General features: G+C 53.6%; 2 protein-coding genes across 3 annotated transcripts; one reads left to right on the top strand and one right to left on the bottom strand.

Moving 5' to 3' along the window:
• Positions 1-9864: 9864 nt before the first annotated feature.
• On the bottom strand, positions 9865-19774 carry ZMAT2 (zinc finger matrin-type 2). Its single transcript, XM_055717967.1, has 6 exons — positions 19635-19774; positions 16555-16648; positions 15919-16042; positions 14690-14763; positions 12251-12396; positions 9865-10718 (listed from the first exon to the last, which is right to left on the bottom strand). Exons 1-6 carry the CDS (start codon positions 19650-19652, stop codon positions 10575-10577), a joined length of 600 nt encoding a protein of 199 aa, XP_055573942.1. The 5' UTR covers positions 19653-19774; the 3' UTR covers positions 9865-10574.
• Positions 19775-19777: 3 nt separating this feature from the next.
• On the top strand, positions 19778-25377 carry LOC102054778 (histidine--tRNA ligase, cytoplasmic-like). 2 transcript variants are annotated; one of them, XM_055717965.1, is made up of 12 exons: positions 19778-20039; positions 20134-20253; positions 20640-20735; positions 21484-21609; positions 21756-21863; positions 22041-22139; positions 22473-22566; positions 22722-22849; positions 22952-23194; positions 24001-24117; positions 24380-24526; positions 24767-25377. In XM_055717965.1, the coding sequence occupies exons 1-12, from the start codon at positions 19830-19832 to the stop codon at positions 24821-24823; spliced, it is 1545 nt and encodes a 514-aa protein (XP_055573940.1). In that variant the 5' UTR covers positions 19778-19829; the 3' UTR covers positions 24824-25377. The 2 variants fall into 2 exon arrangements, with proteins under 2 accessions (XP_055573940.1, XP_055573939.1); XM_055717964.1 differs by having other exon boundaries at positions 19782-20735.
• Positions 25378-25399: the final 22 nt, after the last annotated feature.

The following is a 25399-nucleotide window of genomic DNA, read 5'->3' as shown; positions in this document are numbered from 1 at the left end:
CCTTCCCCTCCTTCCCCGCCTGCTCCCACCCCCGACACCCCGCCTGCCCACAGCACCGCGCCGCTAATCCCGCTCCCCCACCGGACAGCCCGCTGTCAGCCCCCTCGTGCTCTGGGGGTACGATCCCGCCAGAGACCCGAGGACCTTTTCCCCCCACCCCCCAGCTCCCCCCACGGGCACAAACTTTCCGACCCCCGCGGAAGACGAGGTGGGGGCGGGCTCGGACCGAGCCTCCGGTTCCCCACCGGCCCCCGCAGGGCGGCAGACGGAGCCCCCTGCGCCCCCCCTCCGCCCCGGCCCGGTACCGATCGCGGTCCCTCCGCTGGCCGATCCGTTCTCCCCGCAGACCCGTCTCCAGCCGCCGTCGTGCCCGGGCAGCTCCGCGCGGCGCCTCCCACCGGCGCCGTCCCCGGGGGCGCTCGGTAACGGGACGGGGCGGCCGCCTCCCCCCCCGCCCCGCGGCTGCTTAGGGCGCGGATAATCCTCTAACGATCTAGTTAAGGGCTCGGCGGGGCTCGGAGCGGCTTTAGCTGTGCAGTGATATTTCACCGCCTTTGTCTCTGCCTCACGGTCCCCGGTGAGAAGGGAACCGCCGGCTTCAACGCTCCCCCCTCCCGGGGACCCGCGGGGGAGGCAGGCTGCAGGGGCGACCAGAGGGCGCGAGAGGCGGCGAGGCTGGAGGGGCTCGTCGGGCTGCGGAAAGGGGGTTTGGTCCCTGGGAGGGCAGCACGACCCACGCGGGACGTGCCGCGCTCGTGGGGCGGCCGCTTAGCGGGGGGGGCGCGGGTAGGGGCGGGGGGCGCCGCGGGAGGGAGCGGTGCGGACGGGTCACGCGTGGGCCCGGCCGCTCGCAGGTGGAATCGGGACGGCTCCCGGTAAGTGACGCCCGGGGTGCGTGGGAAGCGCCGATCACGGCCGGCCCGGCCCCCGCACCGTCTCCCACGCCAGGGCCACCCCTGGCGGCGTCGTAGTCATCTCCCCCTCGTTTCTTTCTCATCCCACCACCCCCCCCCATCCCCGATCTGACCCCCCCCGCGCCCTGCCTCACCGCCCAGCCCTACCCGGGGCTGGGACCCCGGAGGTGGGAAGGCTGGGGCAGGGCTGCTCCGGGAGTCCCCCGAGGGCTGGCCAGGCCAGAGGGAGGATCGGGGGGGTGGTGGGGGGGCGTGGGGGTGGAGGAACGAACGAACTAACCACACTGGACACAGAGATTTTCGAGGGTTTCGTTTCCCTTCAGTCCTCCCCCGTCCCTGATGAAGAGCGTTGTGGGAAATCCTCAGAGAGACTCTCGCCCTTTTGTTTGATTCAGATAAAAATATTCATGCCCCCCGCCCCCCAACAGGTGCAACCTATTCCGGCAGGATCCGTGCCCCCCGCCCCCTGCCCGGTCCTGCCTGCCCTTTTCCTGCTTGGCGGCCCCTGCCCTACTCCCCCTGCCCAGCTCTCCATGGCTGCTTGCTTCCTTGGGGGGAGATCCATCCTCGTGTCCCCCCTCACCTGCTTCCCCCCACCCCGAGGGACGTCACAGGATAGTCCCATCCTGTTCCTTTTCCTGCCTCCCCCAACCCTGGGGTCCATTCCTGCCTCCCCCCAGCCCCCACGATTCCAGGGGACCAAGGTCAAAAGTGGGGGGCTTGAGAGTGGGTACAGGCTTGTTTCGAGGATCCCTTCCCTGAAGGAAATAGCACAGGCTGAGGGTGGTTGGGGGTGCTGCAGAGGGATGTGGGATGCAAAAAAGAGCCTTGTTTGGAGCAACATAGCAGAGGAGGGTGAACAGCAGGATGGGGGAGATGACATGGGGACAGTCTAGCACTCCAGCTAGCACCCCACTTTATGTCCTGCAGATCTTAAGTCCCCTCTTGTGATGCAGGGGAGTGTTCAGCTGCCAGCCCTGTTCTCTTGGGATAAGGAATCAGGACGCAGCTAGAAGCTTGTTTTTGGAAGACGCTGGAAGCTAGAAGAAGGAGGGGGGTGTGTGTGTCTCTGAGATGTCTTGGCATAGGCAGGCGGGTGGCCGGTTGCCGCAGGTCAGCACTGATGTGCCTTGGCAAGGCCAGCCAGAGAGATCAGGGTGCGATGTAGCAGGAGATGCTGCAGGTTGAGCCGCCTTGGAAAAGCCACGCAGAGAGCAAAGGGTTGGGGGACTCACCCAGCTGCCTGCAGGCAACAAACCTTGCCCAGCCACCACCATCACTCCATTTTCCTGTCCACTGCATTCTGGGGCAGCAGAAGGGTCCGTAAGAAAAGCTGTCCCTGCCAGAACACACGTCCCTTCCCCCACCTCCCCAAGGCGCCCGTCTGCCCAGCCGTGCATGTGGCTGCTCCTTTCTTGCTTAAAGCAAGAGCAGTTATAGTTTGCAGTGCCCAAGAGGGCAACCACAGTGGGAGGCGGGGGTCTCCTGAGTGAAGATGAGAGCAGCCCTGGCCCCGCGGCTGGTAAGTCAGTCCCTGGTTGCTTGTGCGGGGTCAGGTGCTAGGGGCTCTCTCTTTGAAGCTGCAAAGCTCTGTGCAGCAGGATGCCCTGATCAGTGCTCCTTCCCTTCTGAAGCTCTGGCTGTCTTCCCTTGGGAGGACAAAGTGGTGCCCTGAAAGGGATAGTGGCCGTCTTGGTGTGTTTTATCAGGGCTGGTGGGGCACTCTGCCTACCCTTGGGTGCTGGGATGCAAAACATGAAACATGCCCCATCTCCTTTCAGAGGAGCACAGGGACACGATGAGAAGCTACGAACATGAGTTGGAGAAGGGAAATTCTTATTAGGCATTAGGGAAAAAATCTTCACTGCAAGGCTGGTAAAACACTGGTGCAGGGACCAGACTGTGGCAGGAATTGTCATCCTTGGAGATCCTCCTGAGCACCCCGATCTACTGGCCTTGCTCTGAGCAGGGATGCACCAGGGACCTCCAGAGGTCCTGACGGATTAAAAACTTTGTGTGATTTGGAAAGCCCCAATCTGTAGCAACCCAAACTAAGCAGAGGGGAAGTGGTCACCAAGATGAGGGAGTTCACTGCCCGGAGAGCCTTGGTTTCAAGAGATTGTGGGTCCCGCGCTTGTCAAGGAGCCATTTCTTTTCACAGACGCCTTGTCCAGAGGTGGGGTATGGAGCAATGAAGGATGCTGGAGCTCCATTTGCACTGGAAGTCTTGGTCCATGAGCTCTGTCCTGCAAGGTGCTTGAGTTGCTCAGCACCCTTGTATTCCTTGGCAGCAGTGCAGGTAGACCTTTTGCACCAGGCAGGTTTAGACTCAGAGGATGTCAGTAAAGTTTTCCTGAAGTCCCATGTGGTTTGTAGGTGAGAAGAAGATGTGGTGACCAATGCAAGGGCCAATACTGGTACAGTACACTGGATTCCTCTGGCCAGCAACACATGGGAACAAGTGCACAACCCCTCTGCCTGGGGCAGATGGAGGCTGAGACACAGGCTCAGCTCTGAGCAGACCCTCTGTAGCCATCGTCTATGTCTGAGCATTTTCAGGACATGGGAGGGCCAGTCCTGCTCAGCTTCTAGGTGAGCCAGTTCTGGCTCCCTGTAGGACACAAACTTCACTAGCAGCTCCAGCAGCCAAGGTCTCTGCTCCTGTTTCAGTCAGGGTTTTTTTTTTTTGCAAACTCAAGCCTGCAAAGGGAGCTGCTTTCACAGCTGGTGGCTTTTCCTTCTTGAAGAAAGAGACCTTGGACTCAAAGAAGAAGAAGAGCTGTCTCCCTATTATCCTAAGAGCTGGGCCTCATGCTGCCGTGGGCATCCTTTTAGAGACTCTCCCCTAAGATGTCCTGTGGGAATGCCTCCTTTCCTCCGGGAAGGACTGAGAAGAAAGGGGGGTCACTAAGCAGGAAAGTAAACCTTGGACTCAAAGAAGAAGAAGAGCTGTCTCCCTATTATCCTAAGAGCTGGGCCTCATGCTGCCGTGGGCATCCTTTTAGAGACTCTCCCCTAAGATGTCCTGTGGGAATGCCTCCTTTCCTCCGGGAAGGACTGAGAAGAAAGGGGGGTCACTAAGCAGGAAAGTAAAGGTGGGCAATGGTGTGTTGCTTGCATGGGGGGAAAAGCAGAGGCCTTGGAAGAGAGGAGGTAACACCTCGCCTCTGTCAGGCTGTGTGACTGATCTTGGAATATTGTGCACAGCGCCTGCGCCTGAAGTTTTGAAAGAAGATTAAAAAACTGATTTAAGGCTTGGAAAAATATGTTACAGGGAGAAGTGTAAGTGAAACTGTCTGAACTCTGTGCAAAAAGAAGCTGGAGGAGGTTTGATGGTAGAGCCAGGGAGGTGTCACAAGGATGACAGGACAGTTAAAGGCTTGCAGACCCACGGCTTGAGCCAGCTTCACACACTGGGCAGTGAGAGCGAATCAAGGTGTCAGAACTGTTGATGGTGTCTATGTCTTTTGGTGTTTGCAGATCCATGTGGAACAGCTGATGTGTTTGCCAAGCCCAAGTTCCCCAGTGTATCTTGATGAAGTGGGAAGACTGGCTCTGGCGAGAGGGATTCCAGTTCACCTCACCTCCTCCAGCAGAGAAATTACTGCAGCTGTCCCCTCCATGTGGGTGGTCCTACAAGAAATGTGACCAATGTGACCTGCTCCTTCCTATAAGAAGGTCCTGTAGCCACAAGGGAGTACCTTGTCAGCTTCCACAGAGCTCCAGGGAAGGGGCTATAACCCTAACACAACCCAAACACAAGGCTAACAGCTTCCCTTGGCCTCTCCTCTCCTCTCCTCTAGCAACGTGCTAAACAGCAGGGGGAAATGTTGGAGTTGAGACCCCAGCCAAGAGGCCAAGCGGCAGGAGCTGGGGTGGATGTTTCCTCTCCCCACACACATCTCTTTGCAATAACACCCAAACAGCAAATGGATGCCCACATTTCATTTTGAAGTCCCACATCCCTGGGCTAGGTTGGTGGTTTCAGAAGGAAAAGGTAGAAAAAGGCACATTCTCCTTTGTCCCCGTTTCTGGGGTTTAGCCATCTGCTTGTATGGAGCCATCCTGGATCTCTGGGGATGCATTTCTGGAGAAGAAATTCCAATTCTTCTAGTCCTGGAAAGATATGGGGATGTTTTCTGCTTCTCTGTCCCCCACATCACTTTATTTCTCTTTCCCCATTCCCAAGAAGGGACCACCTTTACCTTCCCACCCTCCCCTAGACCCTGCTGGGGATTGTGTGGCCCCCTGAGACACCCCCCAACATCCCCACCTGCTCCCAGGAGCTTTGTAGATCCTCCAGGTCTCCCTTTTCTCCCCCACCAGCCCTACTTCTTTCCTCTCCGTCTGGGAGATCAGTCATCGAGGGTGTCGACACGCACACACCCGACTCCCCCGGGAGGATGGGGAGCGTGAAGCTGGGGGTGGTGTTCTGCTGCGAGAAGGCAAAGCTGCCATCAGCAGGCGCTTTGATCTACAGACAATTACAGACGAGTGTAGGACCTCGCTCTGCTCAGCCAATAAATAATGGAATTTGTGTGTTGACACAGACAGATTTCCCCCAAACTGTCAGAGAAGGGGAGACGAGAGTGAGTGAACGGGAGCCTGAGTGGCTGGAGGGAAGGGGAGAGGAGCGGGCAGGGGAAGGGGTGAGAAGGGCCTGTGGGAAAACAGGGAGAGGGGGCAAGGGAGGAAAAAAAGACCATGTTTGGGGAGGCAGTGCTGATGGGGGGAGCTGGACAGGGAGGAGGAGAAGAAGCCCTAAGGAACACATATTTGGAGAGGGGAAGGAAAATCAAGACAGGAACTGTGGGTGGAAAGGGGGAGGGAGTGCTGCATACACAGCAGGCTGGAAACAGTGGGGGAAAAAAAAATCTGAAGGTGGAAAAGAAAGAGAGGGAGGAACAAAGCCATGGCAGTGCCCCCGGGGCTCCCCGGCTGCCTGGCAGATCACAAGCTCTCCGCTCTCGAGCAGGGACCATATTCCCACAGCCCTCCACAGAGCGGCCCTGACCTCCCCAGGCGCTCTGCATCGCGAAGCTGGTGACAGGGAGGCAGGCACAAGTTGGTGAAATGGTGCCGCTGGTATGCAGCAAACAGTAGAAATTTGCTCAGAGATCACAAGTCCCCAAAAAACCTCCTGTGATGCCCTGTCCCTGTGCTCCCTCTGCTCCTCCCCATCACCCTCCCCATCTCGCCCTCTCCCTGATCCTTCTGCAGCCTGGAGCTGTTTATTCTGTGGCTGATAATGTTTTTTTACTTTACTTGTGACAAAGAAATACCTCCCCTTTGCTCAGGAGCCCAACCACCGAGCCCAGCAGAAAACCATCCATTCTTCCAGCAACCCTCCAGCCCAATGTGGCTGTGGCAGCAGTTCCAACAGGGATGGGGGGAGCCACTGGGGCTGTCTCCTTCCTCCCAGTTTGGAACACTCAAAAGCACTGTTTGTTCCCTCCTGCCTCATCTGTGGCCTGACCTGGCTCAGCCCTGAATGAATGAACAAAGATGCACTTGCTGAGTCCTCCAGGCCAGGCACCACTTCACTGTAGGTGCCCCCACTCCCTCCTTGGCCCTTCTTGAAAAATGGGTGTCCATGTTTCCCATCCAAGCTCCAGATGGGATGCAAACACCTCCCAGCCCAGGGACAACACCCCACACCCCCCCCCAAGTCTTTACCTTCCCCTAACCCAGCCTTCCATCCCTTCCCAGCTCCAACCAGCCCTTGCACAGATCAGGCTCTCCCCTGCAGTCACCTTGTCCCTCGGCATGAGCACAGGTTACAGGTTGGGCCAAGGGTTGCCTGACCGGGGTGGCACTTAGTAAACCGGGTGTCTGCAGAGCTGGGGGCAGCAGCAGTGCTGGCTCCAGGGCTGTGTGGGATGGTGCTGCAGCAGCAGGTCATCTGACAGGCTTGGGGGACCCAGGAGCCTCACAGCCCATCCCCAGCGGAGCGGGGCTTTGGTGGTACATCCCCTGGCACTGCTGTACTGGGTCAGAGCGAAGCAGAAGCAGGGGCTTCTGGGGATATCGCCTATGGATGTTTTTTAGCTTAATGACGGCAAATGGCAAGAGTGGCTGCCTAAGTGGGGCAACGGTAGCTTATGGCCTCAGCAGTGGGAGGACTGGAGCTCCTGCCAAGCTCTTAAACCTCTCTTTTGGGAGGGAGGGATGTAAAGCTGGTGTAAATTGCTAAAAAGCTGGGTCTTTTTGCTAATAAAGTCACTGAAGCAGGTAATGATTCAGCTGGCCAAGGCAGAGTAACACACAGGGCCAGGCTGGGACCCCTTCTCCAGAATTGCTCCAGGTCCCTGATCTCAGCCATTTTACCGGGACAGTAGGAATGCTGGGCTGGATCCAGCTGCTGCTGCTCTAGTCCACAGCAGGACCGGAAGAGAGTGAGGAAGGTGGGCCAGCAGGAGAGGGCAAGGCTGCAGGTTGCCCGAGAGCCTCCCGGGTCCCTCTGAAGGAAGGAAAGGGGAAAAGCAGCTGGATGTTTGCGCTCAGCCCCCCCCTCCATGAGGCTTCAGCCCTCCCTCCCAGGATGAGGCCAGGGAAGACAGCAGCTGGGAGTGAAGTGGTGGGGGAGAGAAGTGGTGGGAACAAGAGAGATTTCTGTTTGCTCTAGGGTCTGCTGTGCCACCCAAGTGCTTCTCCAAAGCATTGCCATCAATGTTCAATGGGAAGGGGCTGTAGCAGGCTGAGCATGGTCCCCAGCCCAGCTGGGACAGACGGGGTGCAGGCAGGTCTGCTGAACTGGGAGATGCCTCCTACAGGTCCTCCAAGCTGCACACAGTGAGGAACTGCACTGTGACAGGGGCAGAGTCCTCCCTCTGCCCAGGCACTGAGAACAATGACCAAGCTAGCTCCAGGCACCTCAAAACACTTTCATGGTGAGACCAGGCAGGATACCCCAGCCTTGATGTGGGAACCATGAGAAACACCCCTCCTTACCCGACCAGATGCCAGTTTTAACTCGTGGAAGGGCTGCATCCCCTTTAGGCAAGAGGCACAGAGCACCCCAGCCCTGTTTGCTGGTGGGGGAAAGCAAGGAGAGCTGCAGGGCTGGGGCTCCCTCTCTCCAATTAAATCCCCAAGCCCTGACCCACACGGGCACATTCAGCACCAACAGCCTTTACAACTCAGCACGGAGATGGCGAGTGCTAGCGAAGACTCATGGAGAACCACTGCTCCAGCGTTGGGGGCCATGAGCAAAGGGTTAACACCCCACAGCAGCACTAAGCAGCAGTGGAAGCAAAGGGTTAATGCGGTGGGTGCAGGGAATGTTATCTGTCTCTTCTCTAAATACTATTTCCTCCCATGAAACCAGCTTTTCATCCTTGGCTAGAGGCAGCTCCCGCTGCTGGGAGTCCAGCAAGAGCTTGTATCTGCTGCCGCACACACCACTGCTCCCAGCAAGCCGCCGAGACAAAGAGTTGCACTCCCCAGTGCTGGGCCCAGGCAGCAGCAGCGTGGAGATGCTGGGGCTGGGGCTTAAGCCCAGAGGATGCAGATGGCCTCCAGACGGAGTGCAGGTACGACAGGCTTTTTAACAAAGAGGAATCTCGGTAATAAAAGCCCTCTCCCATGCTGCTGTATGGCAGAGGGGTTTCCTCCCCATCTTGCAGGGACCAAGAGCAGCAGGCCCTGGAAAAGCGGGCACAGGCCTGGGCAGGCTCCAGCCAGCAGCGAGAGGCTGCACAAACAGAGCCACCTACCCGGGAAGGTTTTTCGGGTGCTGCCCATTTCAAACCTCACCCCTCAGGTGCACCAGAATGGACAAGAACGGCAGGATGCTCTGTAGGGAAACCAAGGCAGCATCCACTGGCTCCAAGGCCACAATCCAGGACAGAGGGAGGGTGCAGGGCAGCCTCCGCCCCTTCCCCAGCAGCGCAAACCAAATTCAGGCTGCAGCAAGGCTCTGGTTGTCTGCAGAGCTGGTGGCTGGGATAAAATGGCTGCTGCTAAATCTTCTCTGAAACGTCCTAAACTTTTAATGCATATGAAACCACGGCAGCATCCCTTTCGCACCCCGGAGGGCACAAAGGCACAAGCGTCTCCTCTCTCCCATTCAGCCAGAGCCACGTGCTGCAGTCTGAACAGCGCTAGGTACGTGGCTGGAATGAAAGTTGCCCTTGCAGCTCGTGTGCTCAGAGAGCGTTTGCCGAAGTCAAAGGATTGCCAAGTTAAAAGGGTCAAACCTCCAAGGACAGTTGTATCTGACTGGCTATATATCATTTCAATAGCATCTTCAACGGGGATTATAATCTGAATTGAAGCGGAAAGACCTGAGGCAATGAAGCTGTCAGCAGTCTAAGATTAAGGAATTAAAACAGCAGCACAACATTACAGGATTTGTTCTAGATGTATTAGAAAGAGCAGGCTAAACACACTGCAGCCTTCCTTGGGTTGGAAATTTCATACGAGTACAGAGAAGGGCAAGAGCAAGGATTTCATCAATATACATAAACAGAGAGGAGAGTGAGACAGAGCTATGAAAACCCAGCCACGCAAGATATAAATCCTAACTGTAGACGGAAATGAGTCACACAAGGTTTGACTGAGGCAAATAAAAGCAGAAATGAAGTGGATTTAGGGAAGGGCAGAGGTGAAAAGACACTGATAGCCAGTAGACAGGAAAAAAATGGCCCCTAATATACTAAAGCTGGTAAAATCTGGAATGCAGCCCAGCCTGCTTTTGGATCACCTGCTGGAAATGCAGGTCCCCAGTGCTGTCCTCCCTTTCCCTTCCCCTTTCCACATTGTTACAGCCATCTCCATAATTACTTAAAAAAGCCAAGAATGATGTCAACTGTCTGCATAGGGCAACTGTCAGAGCCATGACAGAAGGGGGCAACAAACCTTGCCTTTGCCACCACCAGCTCTGCACAGCTTGGGAGGTGGGAAGCAGAAGCTCTCGAAACAAAGAAGGAATCAAACTCTCACCAAAGGACCCATTAAAATGATCCATTTATTTCTGGAAAATTGCACACACCTTTCTTTCATTCGCTTTATCCTAGATCAGTTGTGGGGAGGAATTTCTCCCCTGCCTTAAAGATACCAAAGTTATGGGATGAAACACAAAGAAAAGCGGGGAGGTATCCCTTGCAGATAAAATACACAGAAAAGTTTCGGCAACCCAGGCTCCATGCAGCCACCAGCTCTGATCAGCACAAGCCATAAAGATGCAGTTGTACCACTCAACACCGCTTGTTGTGGCACATTTCCTTCAGTTATGTGATCCAAAAAGAAACTGAATCACTCCATGTCTCAAACACACAGCCCAACTGACAACTAGAAAAACTAGGGCCCAGAACAACAATGCCTGGTTGACAACTAGATTAATCCTGAACCAGGCCACCTGTAAAGAACTGTTGCACTTTATTGACACACAAACGTACCCAGCAGAACACTTCCCTGCACGCACAAGGCCACAGAGCAGTGATGAGCAGCCAGATCTAGGACACAGAAGGAGATAGGAAGCTAATGACAGGTGGAGCTCGTTCTGTAGCACAGGTAGAGCATGGAATCGCTTTTTGACTCCTCCAGCCAACTTCTACTGGGAGATTTACATACAAGTCCTCAATCAAGTCTTTTTAAGAGTTATCCAGAGTCCCCTGGTAAAAACAATCTGTTTCAAGAAAGAGGAGAGTCCAGAGCTGCTCAGTGATTCTTTTTGGTTGAACCAAAACCAGAGAAACCCATCACAGCTGCCATTTCATCATCCTCTTCAAATGTCAAATCTTCCTCTGCCCGCCTTTTCTTCTCTCTCTGCTTCTCCTTCTTGTAGGCTTTGGCTTTCTCCTCCTGCAGCAAGGGACAGAACAGCAAAACAATTTGAACCTCCAGAGCCAAGTAAGCTTTTGAGACACCTGGCACAGCACAGTTAACCCAAGTCCTACCAACAGCACCCAAGCCGTGTCTGAGGAAGTAAAATAGCCAGCAGAAATCCTGGTCTGCAGTCTCTGAGGAGGAGGCTTCCCACTGTTTCCAGACCACTCTACCTACCAACCCAAGAGCAGAGTCACACACACAAAATGTAGCCAAAAATAAGCGTTAAGGAATGCTCTCTTCCAAACAAACTTCAGAAGTTTCGTCTGGAATCAACACTGAGGCAAGAAGGAGCTGTTTTTAAAGCAGCAGGCCTTTCCCTCATACAATGCCCCATTCCAGTGACCGTGATGCTGAATGTTGCTGTCTGTTGGCTTTCAGCTTGGCAGAGTGACAGCTGCTCACTGGAACAGAAGCTGAAGCTCTGAGCGGCTTTGGGGGGTTTTGGCATCAAAGAGTTTGTGCTGCTCTAATCAAAGTGTTTTGCTCTGCAAGGATCACAAGCCCTGGAACAGCGCCAGGCTTGTACCGGGTGACACAGAAGCATGGCTTCGGCTCCCAACTTAGCAACTGCTCCTGCCATTCCCATCACCGCCCGCTGCACTGCAGCTACCGAAGACAGCCATGCCCTGCAGAAACCTACACCTAAAGTTGCTGCTGCTTTCTTTGTTGCCATACATCGACTAGCAGTAACTTTTCAACCCACAGCACTCCCTGCCCTGCCAAGGCACCCGTCTTCTGCCTCCCCCAAACAGATCAGGCTCAGCAGCACCAAAGACTGCTCGAGAGCAGAGCACAGGGCTGCTCTGTGTGCACCCCAACAGAGCACCTCTGCAGTGAAGCAAAGCTTAGGGCTTGAGCAGAGACACCCAAACAGGCCCCAATATTTAACATTTCATTGTTATGCGACTGCTGATGGAGGAGAAGCACCCATGGAAGCTCCTCAACTGTCAGAACTTTGTCAGGTTTTCAAATAAACTTGATCTTCATGTCAGGGAGTTGACACTTAAGCCCAGGTTTGAGAGGAATCTGCTGTCTTTCACTGCCTCTATGCACATCTCACACCACAGCACAATGCTCATGAAGTCCTTCCACATTCAGGGAGGCTACACAGAAGCAATGTGCCACGTGGAGGATCACAGCAATCCTAAGAACCATGAAAGATAAGGGACAAAGACACAGGTCTGTTTATCAGAGCACACAAGTTCAAACACAGCCAATAGGAGACAAAAAATGGGTCCACTGTCAGGTTTGTGCTGCTCTCAGTGGAAACCTGAAGCATCAGAAGTTATCCTCACACAGAAATAGGGGAAAAAGGTTTCCAGGGACAGCAGCAGCAAACTTTTTAAAAAGCAAACAATGAAGAAACAAAACCCACTCACAGCAGCAGATAAGCCCATGATACCAACAACAAGGCTTCCGTGGAACAAGATTAGGAACGAGGGTTGATTTCCTCACAAAAAATGTTTCCAGGGAGCTTTGCTTCATCAGTCATTGCCCAGACTCACCTCCTCGCGGAGTTCCTTCATCCTCTCCTCAAAGTCATAATCTTTCTGCTTCTCCTCCATCTTCTTTTTGTTCACCTCAAAGCGTTTCTTCACCTGATCCAGTGTGGAACGCTCCACCCGCATGGACATGCCCAGATTTCTCTGGTCTAGAGAACAGGAGTGGAATCAGCCATGTGCAGCAATACTTGGAGCCTTTGACAGTCTGCACATAGTCCCTGTCCCCAATGCCAATTTAAGCATTTCAGTACAGCAGCATCTTCCTGCCCATGATCCATCCTCTCAAAGCAGCTTCCAGGCCAGACTACACTCACGCACATGGCCATACACCCACAAGGCTCAGTGCTCCAACCTGACCTAACTGCACTGACTCGCAGGCTGCCCACCACTCCAAGTGCAGGGAGCAGCACTGTCCCCCCATACTCCCGAGTGGCAGAGCCTGGTATAGCCCAGCCCTCAGGGACTCCACACCATATCTCACCACGAACGTGCCAGGTAACCCAGAGCCAGCCCGGGGAGTGTGACACAGCAGTGCCTCCTCTCACAGAGAGGCACACACTTTGTGTCCTCATCTGATCCCATATTCCTACACAGACTGGGATTTCTTATGTCAGAGTGGATGGGCTTTAAAGAGACAACATAACCTAAACAAGCCACTGACTACAACAACCCGTGCATCACTTGTAACAAGAAGGAGAATGCAGCCTATTCTTTTAAGGTTCCTTGTTAGGATGCTCCCCATCATGTTGATGTTCTGACACTTCAGGAAATTTAATCTTAGACGGGGGGGAAAAAAAAGGGTTGGAGTGTGGAAAGAGGAGCCGGAATAAAACTGACAGGCTGGCATCACTCAGCTGTGGGAGAAGCTAAACAAGTCATCAGTGGCACTCACTCAGAGATCCTGATTACACAGGACATTTCTAGCTAAAGCAGAGACATGAAATCTTAAGCCAGGCCTCTGATTCAGTGGCTCTTTAGAGCAGATTCCCAGGTTACTGCTCATGAGTAAGCCTAGGTTGAAGGGCCCCCCCCTGCAATGTGTCCAGCCCGCACTGCCCGGTGAATCCAAACAGGCTGTTGTCTCCAGCAGCCATGCACATTGTCCCAGGGATGCATCAGTCCTTGGAAGCTCAACCTACACACCAAGAACGAGTAAGAGAGCTACCAAGAACAAGCAGGTTTCAGCCAGATTTACAGACTGGATCAAAAGCTCCCAAACTTATTCTGTAAATCATATTACACTGAAGCCACTTTCCAACCCCAGCTTAACTCTTCATCTCAGGCCCATGCACAAAGTCATGCCAGGATTTTTGATTCCAGATGCTCTCATACAGACTTACTACTGATCTCCCAACATGGCAAACAAGGCATTTCAGTATCCTCCTCCCATTCACATAAAAGCACAGGGCTTTAACACGTTGGCTTTTCTTTTCCTAGCTACAGAAAACTGGCCCTCAGGTCCTCTTCTCACACACACACACATGTCTTAACGGTTCAAACAGCCAAGTGTGCAGGTCTGGTTTGCCTTTTTGTAAAAGGGCCATTCCTTGACTTCCACAGGGAGCCAAATCACCTTCAGGAGCAGAACAACATCGCAGGAGTGTGTCAGTGCATCCTGCTGCTCCTTTACTTTCTCCACTTTCCCCACTGTCTGAACATGTCAAGGAGAAGCAGCACCCACATTTGTGAAATGAGAGTCAGCTCAACGAGGGTACAGTCCTCTTTTTCAAGTTAAACACAGTAATGGAACAGACTGATAAACCAGGAATTATTTTCTCTTGCCTTTATCTTGGCCTAGGTTGACTGCATCATTACAGCAATGGAGAGAAGAACCACAGATAGGTACAGGACAGTAACATCACCACACTGCTAAACTCCAGGGTCAAACTGCCCCACTCCTATTCCCACTCATCCTCATCCTCATCAAACCACAGCCTCCATCCTTGTCAACTCTATCCGTACTCTGGAGCTCAGGGGCTAGCTAGTTTTGAGCTTCATACTCAAATTCTACAAAGAGAAGCTTCCAATCCAAAAATGGGCTAGTCCCATACCTTTTACTTATCTAAGAACTTCTTTAAAGCCTTGGTGCTGCGAAAAAAGCCTCCTTCCAGATTTGCAGAGGAGACATCAGGATTTGCTGACTCTGGGCTTCTTGCAGCACAGGCACTCTGAGAGGGAAAAACATGACCAACCTAACCAGAGTCACTGATCACTGTTTCTTCTGGGCTTATTCCATAAAAATGGTCCAGCAACCTGGAAGGTGCCAGGAGATAAAGGCAGCACCTCCACAGCTCTCACGAGCAAACACTGCCTACATCCTGATCTCCAAAGCACACTTTCATACATGTATAAGCATCCAGCCCTCAGGCACTGGTGGTGCACGGAGGGAACAGCCCACAGCACTGCAGCAGCCCTCCAACAAGGCAGAAAAATTCTCCTTACGTTTTTTGCCATTGATGTGATCCAAGAAGTTAATGGAGTCTTTCACCACGCAGTCGCATACGTTACAGTAGTATCTGGCAGGAGAGAGAAAAAATTAACTCCAAAGCATGAGACAAACCTCATCTCACAGAACTACTATTTGAGATAATCGACAATGTGTAATCTGCATATTGCTTGACATATGGGTCCTTTCTCCACATCAAGAGGGAAGCTACTTCCATTATGGAGAGCTCCAGTGAAAAGAAATGTGCAAGAGCACACCTGACTGACAGAGCTGCCTGGGTTAACACTGGAGGTACCAACTCTTATGCTGACAACACTCTGACAAATGACAGAAACCAAATTATGAGCTGATCTGTAATAAATATGTGAGCCGCAGCATCTTCCCCTTCCAGTCCAAAACCGACAGGGTGGGATGGACTCTGTGACACTGCAGGGCTCGACTGCCCTCCTCCAAGGCAGCGCTGGCCATGCAGCCCTGGTTTCTGGACTGCAGCCTACTGAAGGCTCTCACCTGGTTGAAAGGTGAGTCCTCCTGGCCCTATCACCTCACAGGAACAACTCCCTGATTTATATAGCAGGGCTTTCTGCCCATCTTAAGAGCTGTTGCAAAAATCCAGCCAGGGTCTGCACTTCCATCCCTGGATGCTGTTCAGGGCTGTGCATCTTCCTGGCACTGCTGGCTATTAGGCTACGACAGTGAGACACTAACAGGCTTACCCTTGAGATGACACAAACTCAGTGCATTCTTTTCAAGCTCTTGACGGCTTAGGGTGAGCTAAGAATCCTTTCAGCCTTTGGTCAAACACAATCCACACAAACAGTGGCCAAACACCATTCCTAAGGACAGGTATCTGGATGTTTCTCCCATTCCCAGCACACATATATCCAGATCAGAAACTCAAATCAACAGCAGATAGGCTCTCACTGCAAACAGGCCTTCTGGCTAAAGAAACTCAAGTGGACAGCAGAGATCTGCCTCAGTTGTTTCTACAGCTGGGCAACACCAATATCAAGAAATAATGTCAGAAGGAGCTCAGCCAGCTGCCATCTCTTCTATATGTTACCTGAGAAGACCCAGTTTAGGTGTAATACAGTGCAGCACCACTGCACCAGGCTCAAAACACAGGGGGAAATCCACCTGGTGCACTGTAAGGGCTCCCTGCTGTGTAACAGACCCCCAGTCCCACCACCAAAATTCTGAGACTAACAAAAAGACCACAACCTACCCTCCCATCTCTGACTGAGGGGTAGTTTTGGTGATAACAATGGTTTTCCCCAGCTTCGACTCCAGGTCCACTTTGTAGTCTCGGTGCCGCAGAAGTTCCCTTTTGACAGGCTGAGCTGGTTTGCCTAAAATATAAACAAAAAAGCAAAGCATTTACCAAAAGATGGTCAAGTTCGACATGTTGGATTTCATGTTGCCCTTGAAGAGGGACCTGCCATGACCTGGGAATTACTTGATTCATGCAGAAAGTGCACCTTTTTTTTTTTCGTAAGTCAGTAAAGGATATAATTTCCTCCTCACTATTTCCTGGTTCCTATTAGAACCAGGTAGGTCTGTGAGCTACCTCCAGCTCTGACTTGGGTCGTATTCTGAGAGGTCCTTGTTTCCAAGGGCTGATTGCTCCTCTTCCTTCCCAAAGAACAGGCAGATAGAGGAAAAGGTTCTCAGTAATTACTTTTGACAAAAACATATATTCAGTGGCAAGTGGAGGAAAAAGGATCGGAGGAAGCAGCCTTGAACTGCTGCTATTTCCCTTCAGGATTTCACTTCTAGCTGTTCTCTTCCTCTCAGACTCAAAGGGTTTGGGTGACTCGCTGCCAAATGAGCAAAGTTTGCCTGGAGTCAGTACACTACGCACCATCTTTCTTTTCTCTCTCTTCTGTGAGCCGCTTTTCTGCAAGTTTCTCATATTCATCTTTGTCCCACTTTCGGCGGAAGTCCAAGTTCTTAGTCTGAGAAGGAAACAAAGTGTATTAACATTTATAATATAGTTTCACTACCTCTGAGGGGAGACTGGGGAAAGAGGTGGAATCACTTGGCCTGTGCATCCACAGCAGTAAATTAGGGGCACTACATTATATCCCTATATCCTCTGTTTTCATACCTAGGAATTAAAGATGCAGCTTAAGATAATAACACTCAGCAGGCCTACACCTACTTCTTCTAGAAGGATTTCAAAGTACTGAGAAAAGTAATGAGTTTATCTTAATAGTTCCTGAGATGATCACCCAGGCTTTTGGTTTAAAAATCAGATACAAATGGCATTTAAATTGATTGACCTAAGACCTCAGAAGTGCCACCTGGCAAACACAGCACAGTCATTAGCAGATCACACATACTTCTTCCAAAAGTCAATTAAACCCAAGTTGCAAATATCAGATGAGGAAGCTGTGAAACACAACACCAGCTATAAAGAGTTTGATTAAAACGCAGGAGCACGGAAGGCTGTGTATGCCTACTCTCAGCAGCATGTCTACACATTGCAGGAATCAAAGCACCAAGTTTGCTATGAAATCATAGGAACTAGTATGGGTTTTTCAAGTGAGACACGTGTACAAGCAATTCAGAAAAAAACCTCTGAAACTCCATCTGTCAAGGTAGGGTGTGGAGATATCAGGGAAGCACCTGCACCAAATGCAAGGTAAGCTGTCCTGCTCCTGCAGCTTCATGCTGTTGACATGCAGAGAAGGGAAGAAACACCTCTGAGGCAGACCGGCCCTTCGGCAGCTCCCCACAGCACTCTACACTAGCAGCAACAGGATAAATTGCATGAAGAGGAGCTGAATTCAGGTGAAGCTGGCACTATAGACACAAAAGACTATTCTTTTCAGGGGGATTTTTACCTAGTCACCAACACTGAGGGCAGAGGTCACAGGACAAGAATCCCACTTCCTTTCATGTCTACTCTCACCAAATGAGCACAGCCTCTTCCCAGTGTCTGCCCCATCTGCAGTTAAGGCCCCTGCACCTGGTATCGGTCACAGCTTGTAACTCAGACACTTGTTACTTTCTTGAGAAGATAACTCTCCTGTGGTTAGAAGCTGCATTTAACTTGGCACTGCAGTGAGAGGCTCTCAGTTTCATATCAGAAAAAGCATGGATGTGTTTTAAAACACCTCTGGGAAGGAAGGAACCCCCTCACACCTCACTGCCTTCTCCGTTCAGCCAAATCAAGAATCCAATCACAATCCAAAGGAAATAAATCCCATTTGAAGCTATAGCAGCAGCAATCATTTAATGTTTTCTCCTCTGGCAATCCTTCAAATGGAACAAACAACTACTGATAGGAATGAAAAAGCCCTAGGGAGGTATAGAAAAATTCTCATTTATTCCCAGAGCTTCTTAAGCACTTTAAGCATGTCATAACAGGTTTTATTAACCACCCTGAGCCAAAGAAAAGAAAATATCACCGACTGTAAATTAACATTTGGGGGTATTTTCCAGAATCTAGACATTCCTGCATACCAGTGTATTATCACAAATCATAGCTGGTGAGAGTCTGGAGAGGAAGCAATTTACTTGCTGCTTCACTCTTCTGTTGTAATAAAAGGAAATGTCTTTTGCTGCTCTTTTACCAACCTCTCTTGTCCAGGGACAGGCAAAGAAATCAAACCCAACTGTGTAACAAGACCCTGGCTAGAAATTATCTGAAGGAACTCTTCTTAATTGGTCTGGTGGAGGCAGGGGTGGCAGTAAGCCCTAAAATCTTTATCTAAAAACTGCTTTGGGTGACAGAAAGTATTGATGAAATAAGTAAAAATAATTAAAAGCCAGAAGTGCCCCAAAGCTTCCTGTTCCCTCCAGAGTCAGACAACAAGTGATCTGCCCCATATGAGCATCAAAGCTCACCAAAGGACTCTCAAATCTGGCTCAATCTAACAGGAACACAACCACCAGCAGCTGAGAATGAACCACAGGCCCCATCTCACGCCCAGGCAGATAATCTGCTCTTGACCCCTCTCAGCACTGCTCACTTCTCAGCCGGCGGCTTCAAGTGAAGGAAAGACTGGCCAAGAAAGGCAGGAAAACACAGCCTCCCCCAGTGCTGACAGCTGCCTGAGGTATTACTGGAGGTGTTTAAACCAGTCTGGCTCTCCAGTCAGGCTACACCAATGGCATCTGATCTCAGCATTCCTAACAGCAAATCCTGTGGGATCCATAAAGGCAGAAAGACCTCATTGCCACACTACACAAACCAGCAACGCCAATAAAATAACCAAGTTACAGAGGAACCACTGGAGATTTCAGAATCAGCGTCACAGAAAGGGCAGTTTCTCCATGCAGAGCAGTCAGCAACAACTTCAGCAGGACAGCGTGAGAGCCAGGCAGGAAACAGGCAACCCTTTCCCAGAGGAGCCGAGAAGCAACAGGGCAGGTCAAGAGAGGGAACAGGAGCAGGAGGCTGCCTGCACGAGCTATTGCCCAGCCCCAGGGGACCGCTGTGATGGGCTGATCCCCCCCGGGAAACTGAAGGTAGGTGGGCATCCCCCCTCTGGGGATTGGGGCAGGTTCGGATCTAGTCACGCCACCCGGCTGGAACAGGGGCTCCCACGGGGGAGGCCTGGCCTCAGCAAGGGAAGATCGGCGCGAGGTCCCCCCCCCCTAGCCCTGAAGGAATCGGGGCCTCTCGGCGAGTCCCAGAACTCCCACCGCCCACACACGGAGAGCTCAGCAGTGCAAAAATCAGGGACGTGGCCTCCCCACATGCTCCTGCCCACCCGGGCATACCCAACCCCACTCCGTCCCCAGTCGAGGGGTCCCTCACCCCACGGCCTAGCAAGCAGGTCCCGAGCGCGGCCCAGCCCCAGCGGCGCTGCCCTTCCCGCCGCCTGCCCCTCCCGAGCGGCCCCAGCCGTCGCGGCTCCAGCCTCGGCACGGCCCAGGGCCTACCGAGCAAAAGAAAGCGACAGGGACGGCTCAGCGGCCGCCAGCACCTACCCCGCTGCCCGACGCCATGTCGAGGGTGAGGGCGACAAGGGAACAGAAACTGTCGCGCGATGGCGCCCGGGCCGTAAAGCGAGGCAGTCCGCCCAAGTACCAACGAGTGCCCGCCGCTCTGGCTTAGAGTGCCGCGAGGCGGCGGCGCTGGGCGATCACGTGGCCCGCCCGCTGCCACGCTCCCCGCGACCGGCTATGCTGCGGCTGGGGCCGCTCGCCGCTGCTGGGCGCTGGCTGCCCGCGGGCCCTCGCCTCGGGCTGCCGTGTCTCGCTGCGGGCCCGGTGAGCTTCTCCCGGTCCTGGCCGCCTCGTCCGGTCGGTGACTGCGGCCTGCTGCATCGGCAGGTGCGGCCGGCGGCGGGCTCGGCCACCGGCGGGCGGGGCCTGGCTCTGAAAACGCCCAAGGTAACGGCGGGAGTGGGGGCTGTGTCGGCGGTTACCGGCCGCTCTCCCCTTTCACCCGCCCCGCCTTTGACGGCCGCTCTCCGTCCCGGGCCAGGGCACCCGCGACCACCCCCCCGCCCGCACGGCGCTCCGCGACCGGCTGCTCGCCGCCGTGGTGGCATGCTTCAAGCGGCACGGGGCGGCCGCCATCGACACTCCCGTGCTGGAGCTGCGGGTGAGGTGGCGCCGGGACATACCTCCCCCTCTCCCCCTCCTCTGCGAGACTGGGGAGCGTCCCTTTTCCCTGGGGCTGAAGGGGCAGGGTTGGGGCAGGGCTGGGAGGTCCCCCCGTGTGGGTCATGGCGGGGGGCACAGGCAAGTGTGACCAGTCCCTCTTGGGTCCCCACGGCGTGGGGGGACGTGAATGTGGACCCTGCTTTTGCCCCATGTCAGAGGGAGCTGGAGGGGGGATGTGTCATGCCCTCCCTGGCGATCTCTGCTCGACTCCTGGGATGGGGTGGGGGGCCAGACTCCGTGCTCTGTCCCCCATCCCAAGGGACCCTGTGCCCCAGAGCCACCCTGCTCCTTTGCTGCCCCACCAGCCCCTTCCCCTCTCACCAGGAGACACTGATGGGGAAGTACGGAGAGGACGCCAAGCTCATCTACGAGCTGCAAGACCAGGGAGGGGAGCTGCTGGCTCTGCGCTATGACCTGACTGTATCCTGCACTTGTCCCAGCAGCTCTGGTGGAGGGGAAGGTGCCATGCCCTGGTCCTACCACCTCTGCCTTGTTGGGTTGCTCTTGCCCTGCCCTGCCTGCAAATCCCATCAGGGCAATGGAAACCCCCTTCCCACCGAGCAGTGGGCACCCAGCCACTGTGGCTGCTGTTGGTGTGACCTCACCTCAAACCACCACACAGCCAGTCCAGAATCTGCAACAAAGCAGCCTGTTCTTCCGTGAGTAGTGGATATCCACTAGTATGCGCCACTGTACTGGTTTCGCCTCCTCCCAGTTACAGTCCCCACCTCTGCATTCCTGTCCTGCCCATCCCACCTTTCCAGTACCTTGGTAGCTCTGAGAGCAGTCCTGTTTGCTGTGGGTATGCAGCAGGTGTCCATTGCAGGCCATATCCGTCTCCATGTCTCACTAAAGAGCTCTTCTCTTTAATGTCCATATGCCTGTGCTGTGTGTTGAATTCTCTCTGATTGCACCTTAAGAGGGAAAAATGACCTAGCAAAGGTTGGTGTTTGCGAGGTGTTGATGTACTGTGGTTCAGAAGAAGGAAAATGGGGTTGTCCTAGTGTCGGAGGAGCACAGCGTGGTTCATCGTCAGCCTGGGCTGATGATCTCCCTGGAGATCGTGGAGTGGCTGGCAAAGAGAAAGGGAGACTGGGAGCTTTGAGGTTTAGCTTTCTGCAGCGCAGGGATTTTCCACGTTCTTGTCCTTAACTCCTTGGCCCTCCAGGTGCCTTTCGCTCGCTATTTGGCTATGAACAAGATCACCAACATGAAGCGTTACCACATCGCTAAGGTGTACAGGCGGGACAACCCAGCAACGACCAGGGGCCGCTACAGGGAGTTCTACCAGTGCGTGAGTGTTGTGGCTGCTGCCACGCGAGGGGCCGAGACCATGTGGGGCGCTGCGACTGTTCTCAGCTGCTGCAGGGCTGTGTGGCGTGCCTTGCGGAGCTGAAGCGCCTCAGCTGTGCCAGGAGCCTCTGCTGCTTCTTTCCCCAGGATTTTGACATCGCTGGGCAGTTCGACCCAATGATTCCCGATGCCGAGTGCCTAAAGATTGTGCACGAGATCCTGAGTGACCTGCAACTTGGGGACTTTCTCATAAAGGTGAGATCAGAGCCAAGTGGGTTTCATACCTGTGTGCCTTCGCCTCCCATGGGATTGAGGCACTGGTGAAAAGGCACCAGGGAACGCCAACAGCTGCAGCGTCCCGCACCTCTGGGACAAGAAGAAACGGTGTTGCAGTGGGCGTCCCCTGAGCTAAGTGTGCCTCTCCCAACCCAGGTCAATGACCGTCGGATTTTGAATGGTGTGTTTGCTGTCTGTGGCATCCCAGAGAGCAAGTTTTTAACTACGTGCTCTACTGTGGACAAGCTGGACAGAGTAAGTATTGTGCTCATGGGGAGATCACTTCCAGTCTTAAGAGGTGGGTATCTTGGGCTGGGCAGTATTGTGGCTATTCTTACCATAAAAAGGTTCACAGCAGCTGAGCCACTAGTGTTTGTAAAGGATTTGGGGAGCTCTTGCTCTTGGGCGTGGTTAAGGGTAAAGCCTGGTGTTTCCAGTGGTTTCTGTTAACAGTTCCTGTGAGAGAGACGTGGATCATTAATGAGATTGCTGACTGCTGTCTTCCTGCACCTGTTGTGAATACATGGGCTGGTGGAGACAGTGGGTGATGAGAATGTCCTGCAGGAATACATATTCTTCCCCTCACAGATGCCGTGGGAAGAAGTGAGGAGCGAGATGGTAGGAGAGAAGGGGCTCTCTCCCGAGGCTGCAGATCGCATCGGGGAGTATGTCCAGCTTCACGGTGAGCGCTGTGGGTTGGAGCCCTTGGCCTTGTTCTTCTAGGCCAGGCAGGGAGGGCCAGTGGCGGAGCGGTGCGAGGCGCGCACGAGGCTGGCCAGGCCCATCGCTGCGGGTGCTGCTGCACTGGCAGACGTGAGGCACAGCTCGTTCCCACAGGTGGCCTGGACCTGATCGAGCGGCTTCTCCAGGACCCCAAGTTGTCACAGAACAAGCTGGCCAAGGAGGGGCTGGGGGACATGAAGCTGCTGTTTGAGTACCTGACCCTGTTTGGCATCACAGGGCAGGTGAGGGGGTGCAGAGGCAGGAGGGGGGGGGCTGCCCTCGTGGCTGGGCAGCCTGGGCCCCCCGAGTGCACGCAGTGACGGGGCTTCCCTTGTGTCCTACAGATCTCTTTTGACCTGAGCCTGGCGCGGGGTCTGGACTATTACACGGGGGTGATCTTTGAGGCCGTCCTGCTGCAGCAGGAGAATGACCATGTGGAGGAGCCAGTCAGCGTTGGGAGCGTGGCTGGAGGTGGTCGCTATGACGGGCTGGTGGGGATGTTTGATCCCAAAGGACGGAAGGTGCCCTGCGTGGGAGTCAGCATTGGGATTGAGCGGATCTTCTCCATCCTAGAGCAGAGAGTGCAGGTAGGTGCTGCAGGCAGTGCATGGGAGAGGGCTCTAGGAGCCAGCTATTGCCTATTATAGAGCTCTACAGCTCCATTGTTTGAGGGAAAAGAATTTTGGGGGTAGAATGTGGTTCCTCTCATGGCTGAATGTCCATGCACAGGAGACAGAGCCCTTTCTTGCGGCCCATAAGGATGCAGGTATGGGCAGGTGAGGCCAGCATTTCATAGCAGACACCAAGGAAGTATTAAAGACAGCCCCAGAGCTCTGGTACTGGCTCTGAACTTTGTGCTCCAGTCACTTTGTTCTTGTCTCTCACCTGTGAAGTTTTCTGTCCCTGAGATTGTGATTTCTGTCCCTGGGATTGGTAACAGCTGTTGCACTTGTTCTGTACTGAGTACCCTAGGAAAGCCTGTGAGGAAATTAATCACTCTGTGTATAGTTCTGAGCTTGTGATTCATAGCAAGTGGGGTTGAGGCGATGTGTTTGTACCTAAGGAATCAAAGGAGACATTGGAAAGCTGTCCAGGTCCCACCTGGGATGGAGGAAGGCCAAGGTCCCACGGGAACAGCAGGACACAACAAAGTAGCATGTCACAAGGCATATTCTCTGGAGCAGTCATTAAATGTGCCCAGGTTGTCTTATCTGCGCACACTTTTAGCTTCTGGAAGGTTAGCCTTGCTGAGTAACATTCAGTGAATGGTCATGGTTAGCTTTTAAGTATACTTGTTTTGGGGAGCTAAGTTGAGATCTGAAGACAAACTTCTGTTGTGAGCTGCAGATTCCCTTAGAGCCAGTCACTCCCATGAGTGTGTCTGTCCCTGCAGGCTTCTGGGGAGAAAGTTCGAACAACTGAGACACAAGTGCTGGTGGCTACACCTCAGAAACACTTACTTGCTGCAAGACTGAAGCTCATCTGCGAGCTGTGGGATGCAGGGATCAAGGTAAAGTAAGGACATGGGCTTGGCACTGCTATGGGTGAGGAAGGGAGAGCCTGAAGGGAGCTGTAGCACAGCAAGGCCAACTCCATTAGTTGTTTGTCTCCTCAAGATCTGGGCCTGTCTGAGATTGCACAGGCAGAGAGGGAGAACAGCTGAGAATACTAAAGGCAACTGCTTGCTGCAGGTTTTGGTGTTGGCTGTTTTGTTCCAAGATCCATCAGAGCAAATTTTGCATTAATGATTCACCCTTTCTACTCCCTCCTAGGCAGAGATGCTGTACAAGAAGGATCCTAAACTGCTGAAGCAGCTGCAGTATTGTGAGGACACAGGGATCCCCCTTGCTGCTATTGTAGGAGAGCAAGAGCTGACAGATGGAGTCATCAAGCTGCGAAATGTCGCAACAAGAGAGGAGGTGAGAATGCATTTTTACACCAGGTTTCAAAAGTGCTTCCAAAAATCTAGATTACCGAAAGGTTTTCCCTCAGTGATGTTGTTCCTTTGGGGAACTGTAGCACAGATCTGTCAGGTGACTGCTCTAGAAAGTCAGTCACAAGCTGTGTTGGTATCCACAGCAAACCCCTAGGGCCAGATTGAGCCATGCTCTGCTCAGGGTTCCAGTGCTGTTATTTCCTCCTCTCTGTTTGCTTTGTAGGTTGATATCCCAAGAGAAAAGCTTGTTGACGAGATCAGGAGGCGGCTGGAGCCCTAGGACTTTTCTGGCCAGTGCTGCTTGGTTGAACTGCTGTACAACCGGGACCCCCCAGCACCCTTAGCTATTCACTTTCCACTGGTCTGGTGACCATCTTAACCAGAGGCTCATCTGCCTGGGCTGAGGCAGTGTTAACAGAGAGTATCTGCTTGGAAAGGATATGGACAGTGCAGTCACCAGGTTAACCTTCTGGTTAACTGCTCTGCAGGATGGGTCAACCTTGTGGGTTCCTAATACTGCAGTACCTGTAGCTGTACGGCCACTTCCATCCACCGTAGGGGACGGCACGGGCACGATGGATGTGGTGCAGCTCAAGCAGGATCAGGCTGAGCAGTGGCGGCCGGGGGGGAAGCCGTGGTGTGCCGGGTGCCCGCAGGCTCAGAACAGGGAGGGTGGCAGCCGAAGGCCACCCGCGCCCCTCTGCAGCCTGCACGGGGCTGCCCCACAGCCGGGCTCGGGGCTGCTGCTGGGGTGCGGCCTGCGGGCTGGCGCAGCTGCGCGGCCAGGCTCCGGCTGGGCGAGCGCGGGGAGGGGGGGGCTCTATATTTTTATATATTAAAAAAACAAACAAAACGC

Source organism: Falco cherrug, chromosome 8, assembly GCF_023634085.1.
Source record: "Falco cherrug isolate bFalChe1 chromosome 8, bFalChe1.pri, whole genome shotgun sequence".
NCBI lineage: Eukaryota > Metazoa > Chordata > Aves > Falconiformes > Falconidae > Falco > Falco cherrug.
The sequence above is the reverse complement of the archived record's forward strand: the minus strand, read 5'-3'. Positions and strand labels throughout refer to the sequence as shown.

Coding starts and splice junctions, on each gene's coding strand:
- ZMAT2 (XM_055717967.1), bottom strand. Junction 16,043..16,554: donor AGAGAGAGAAAAGAAAGATG/GTGCGTAGTGTA, acceptor TTTATATTTTAG/GCAAACCAGCTCAGCCTGTC. Junction 12,397..14,689: donor TCACATCAATGGCAAAAAAC/GTAAGGAGAATT, acceptor CCTGTTCTCTAG/ACCAGAGAAATCTGGGCATG.
- LOC102054778 (XM_055717964.1), top strand. CDS start 19,830: ATGCTGCGGCTGGGGCCGCTCGCCGCTGCTGGGCGCTGGCTGCCCGCG. Junction 21,610..21,755: donor ACAGGGAGTTCTACCAGTGC/GTGAGTGTTGTG, acceptor TTCTTTCCCCAG/GATTTTGACATCGCTGGGCA. Junction 22,850..22,951: donor TGTTTGGCATCACAGGGCAG/GTGAGGGGGTGC, acceptor TGTGTCCTACAG/ATCTCTTTTGACCTGAGCCT.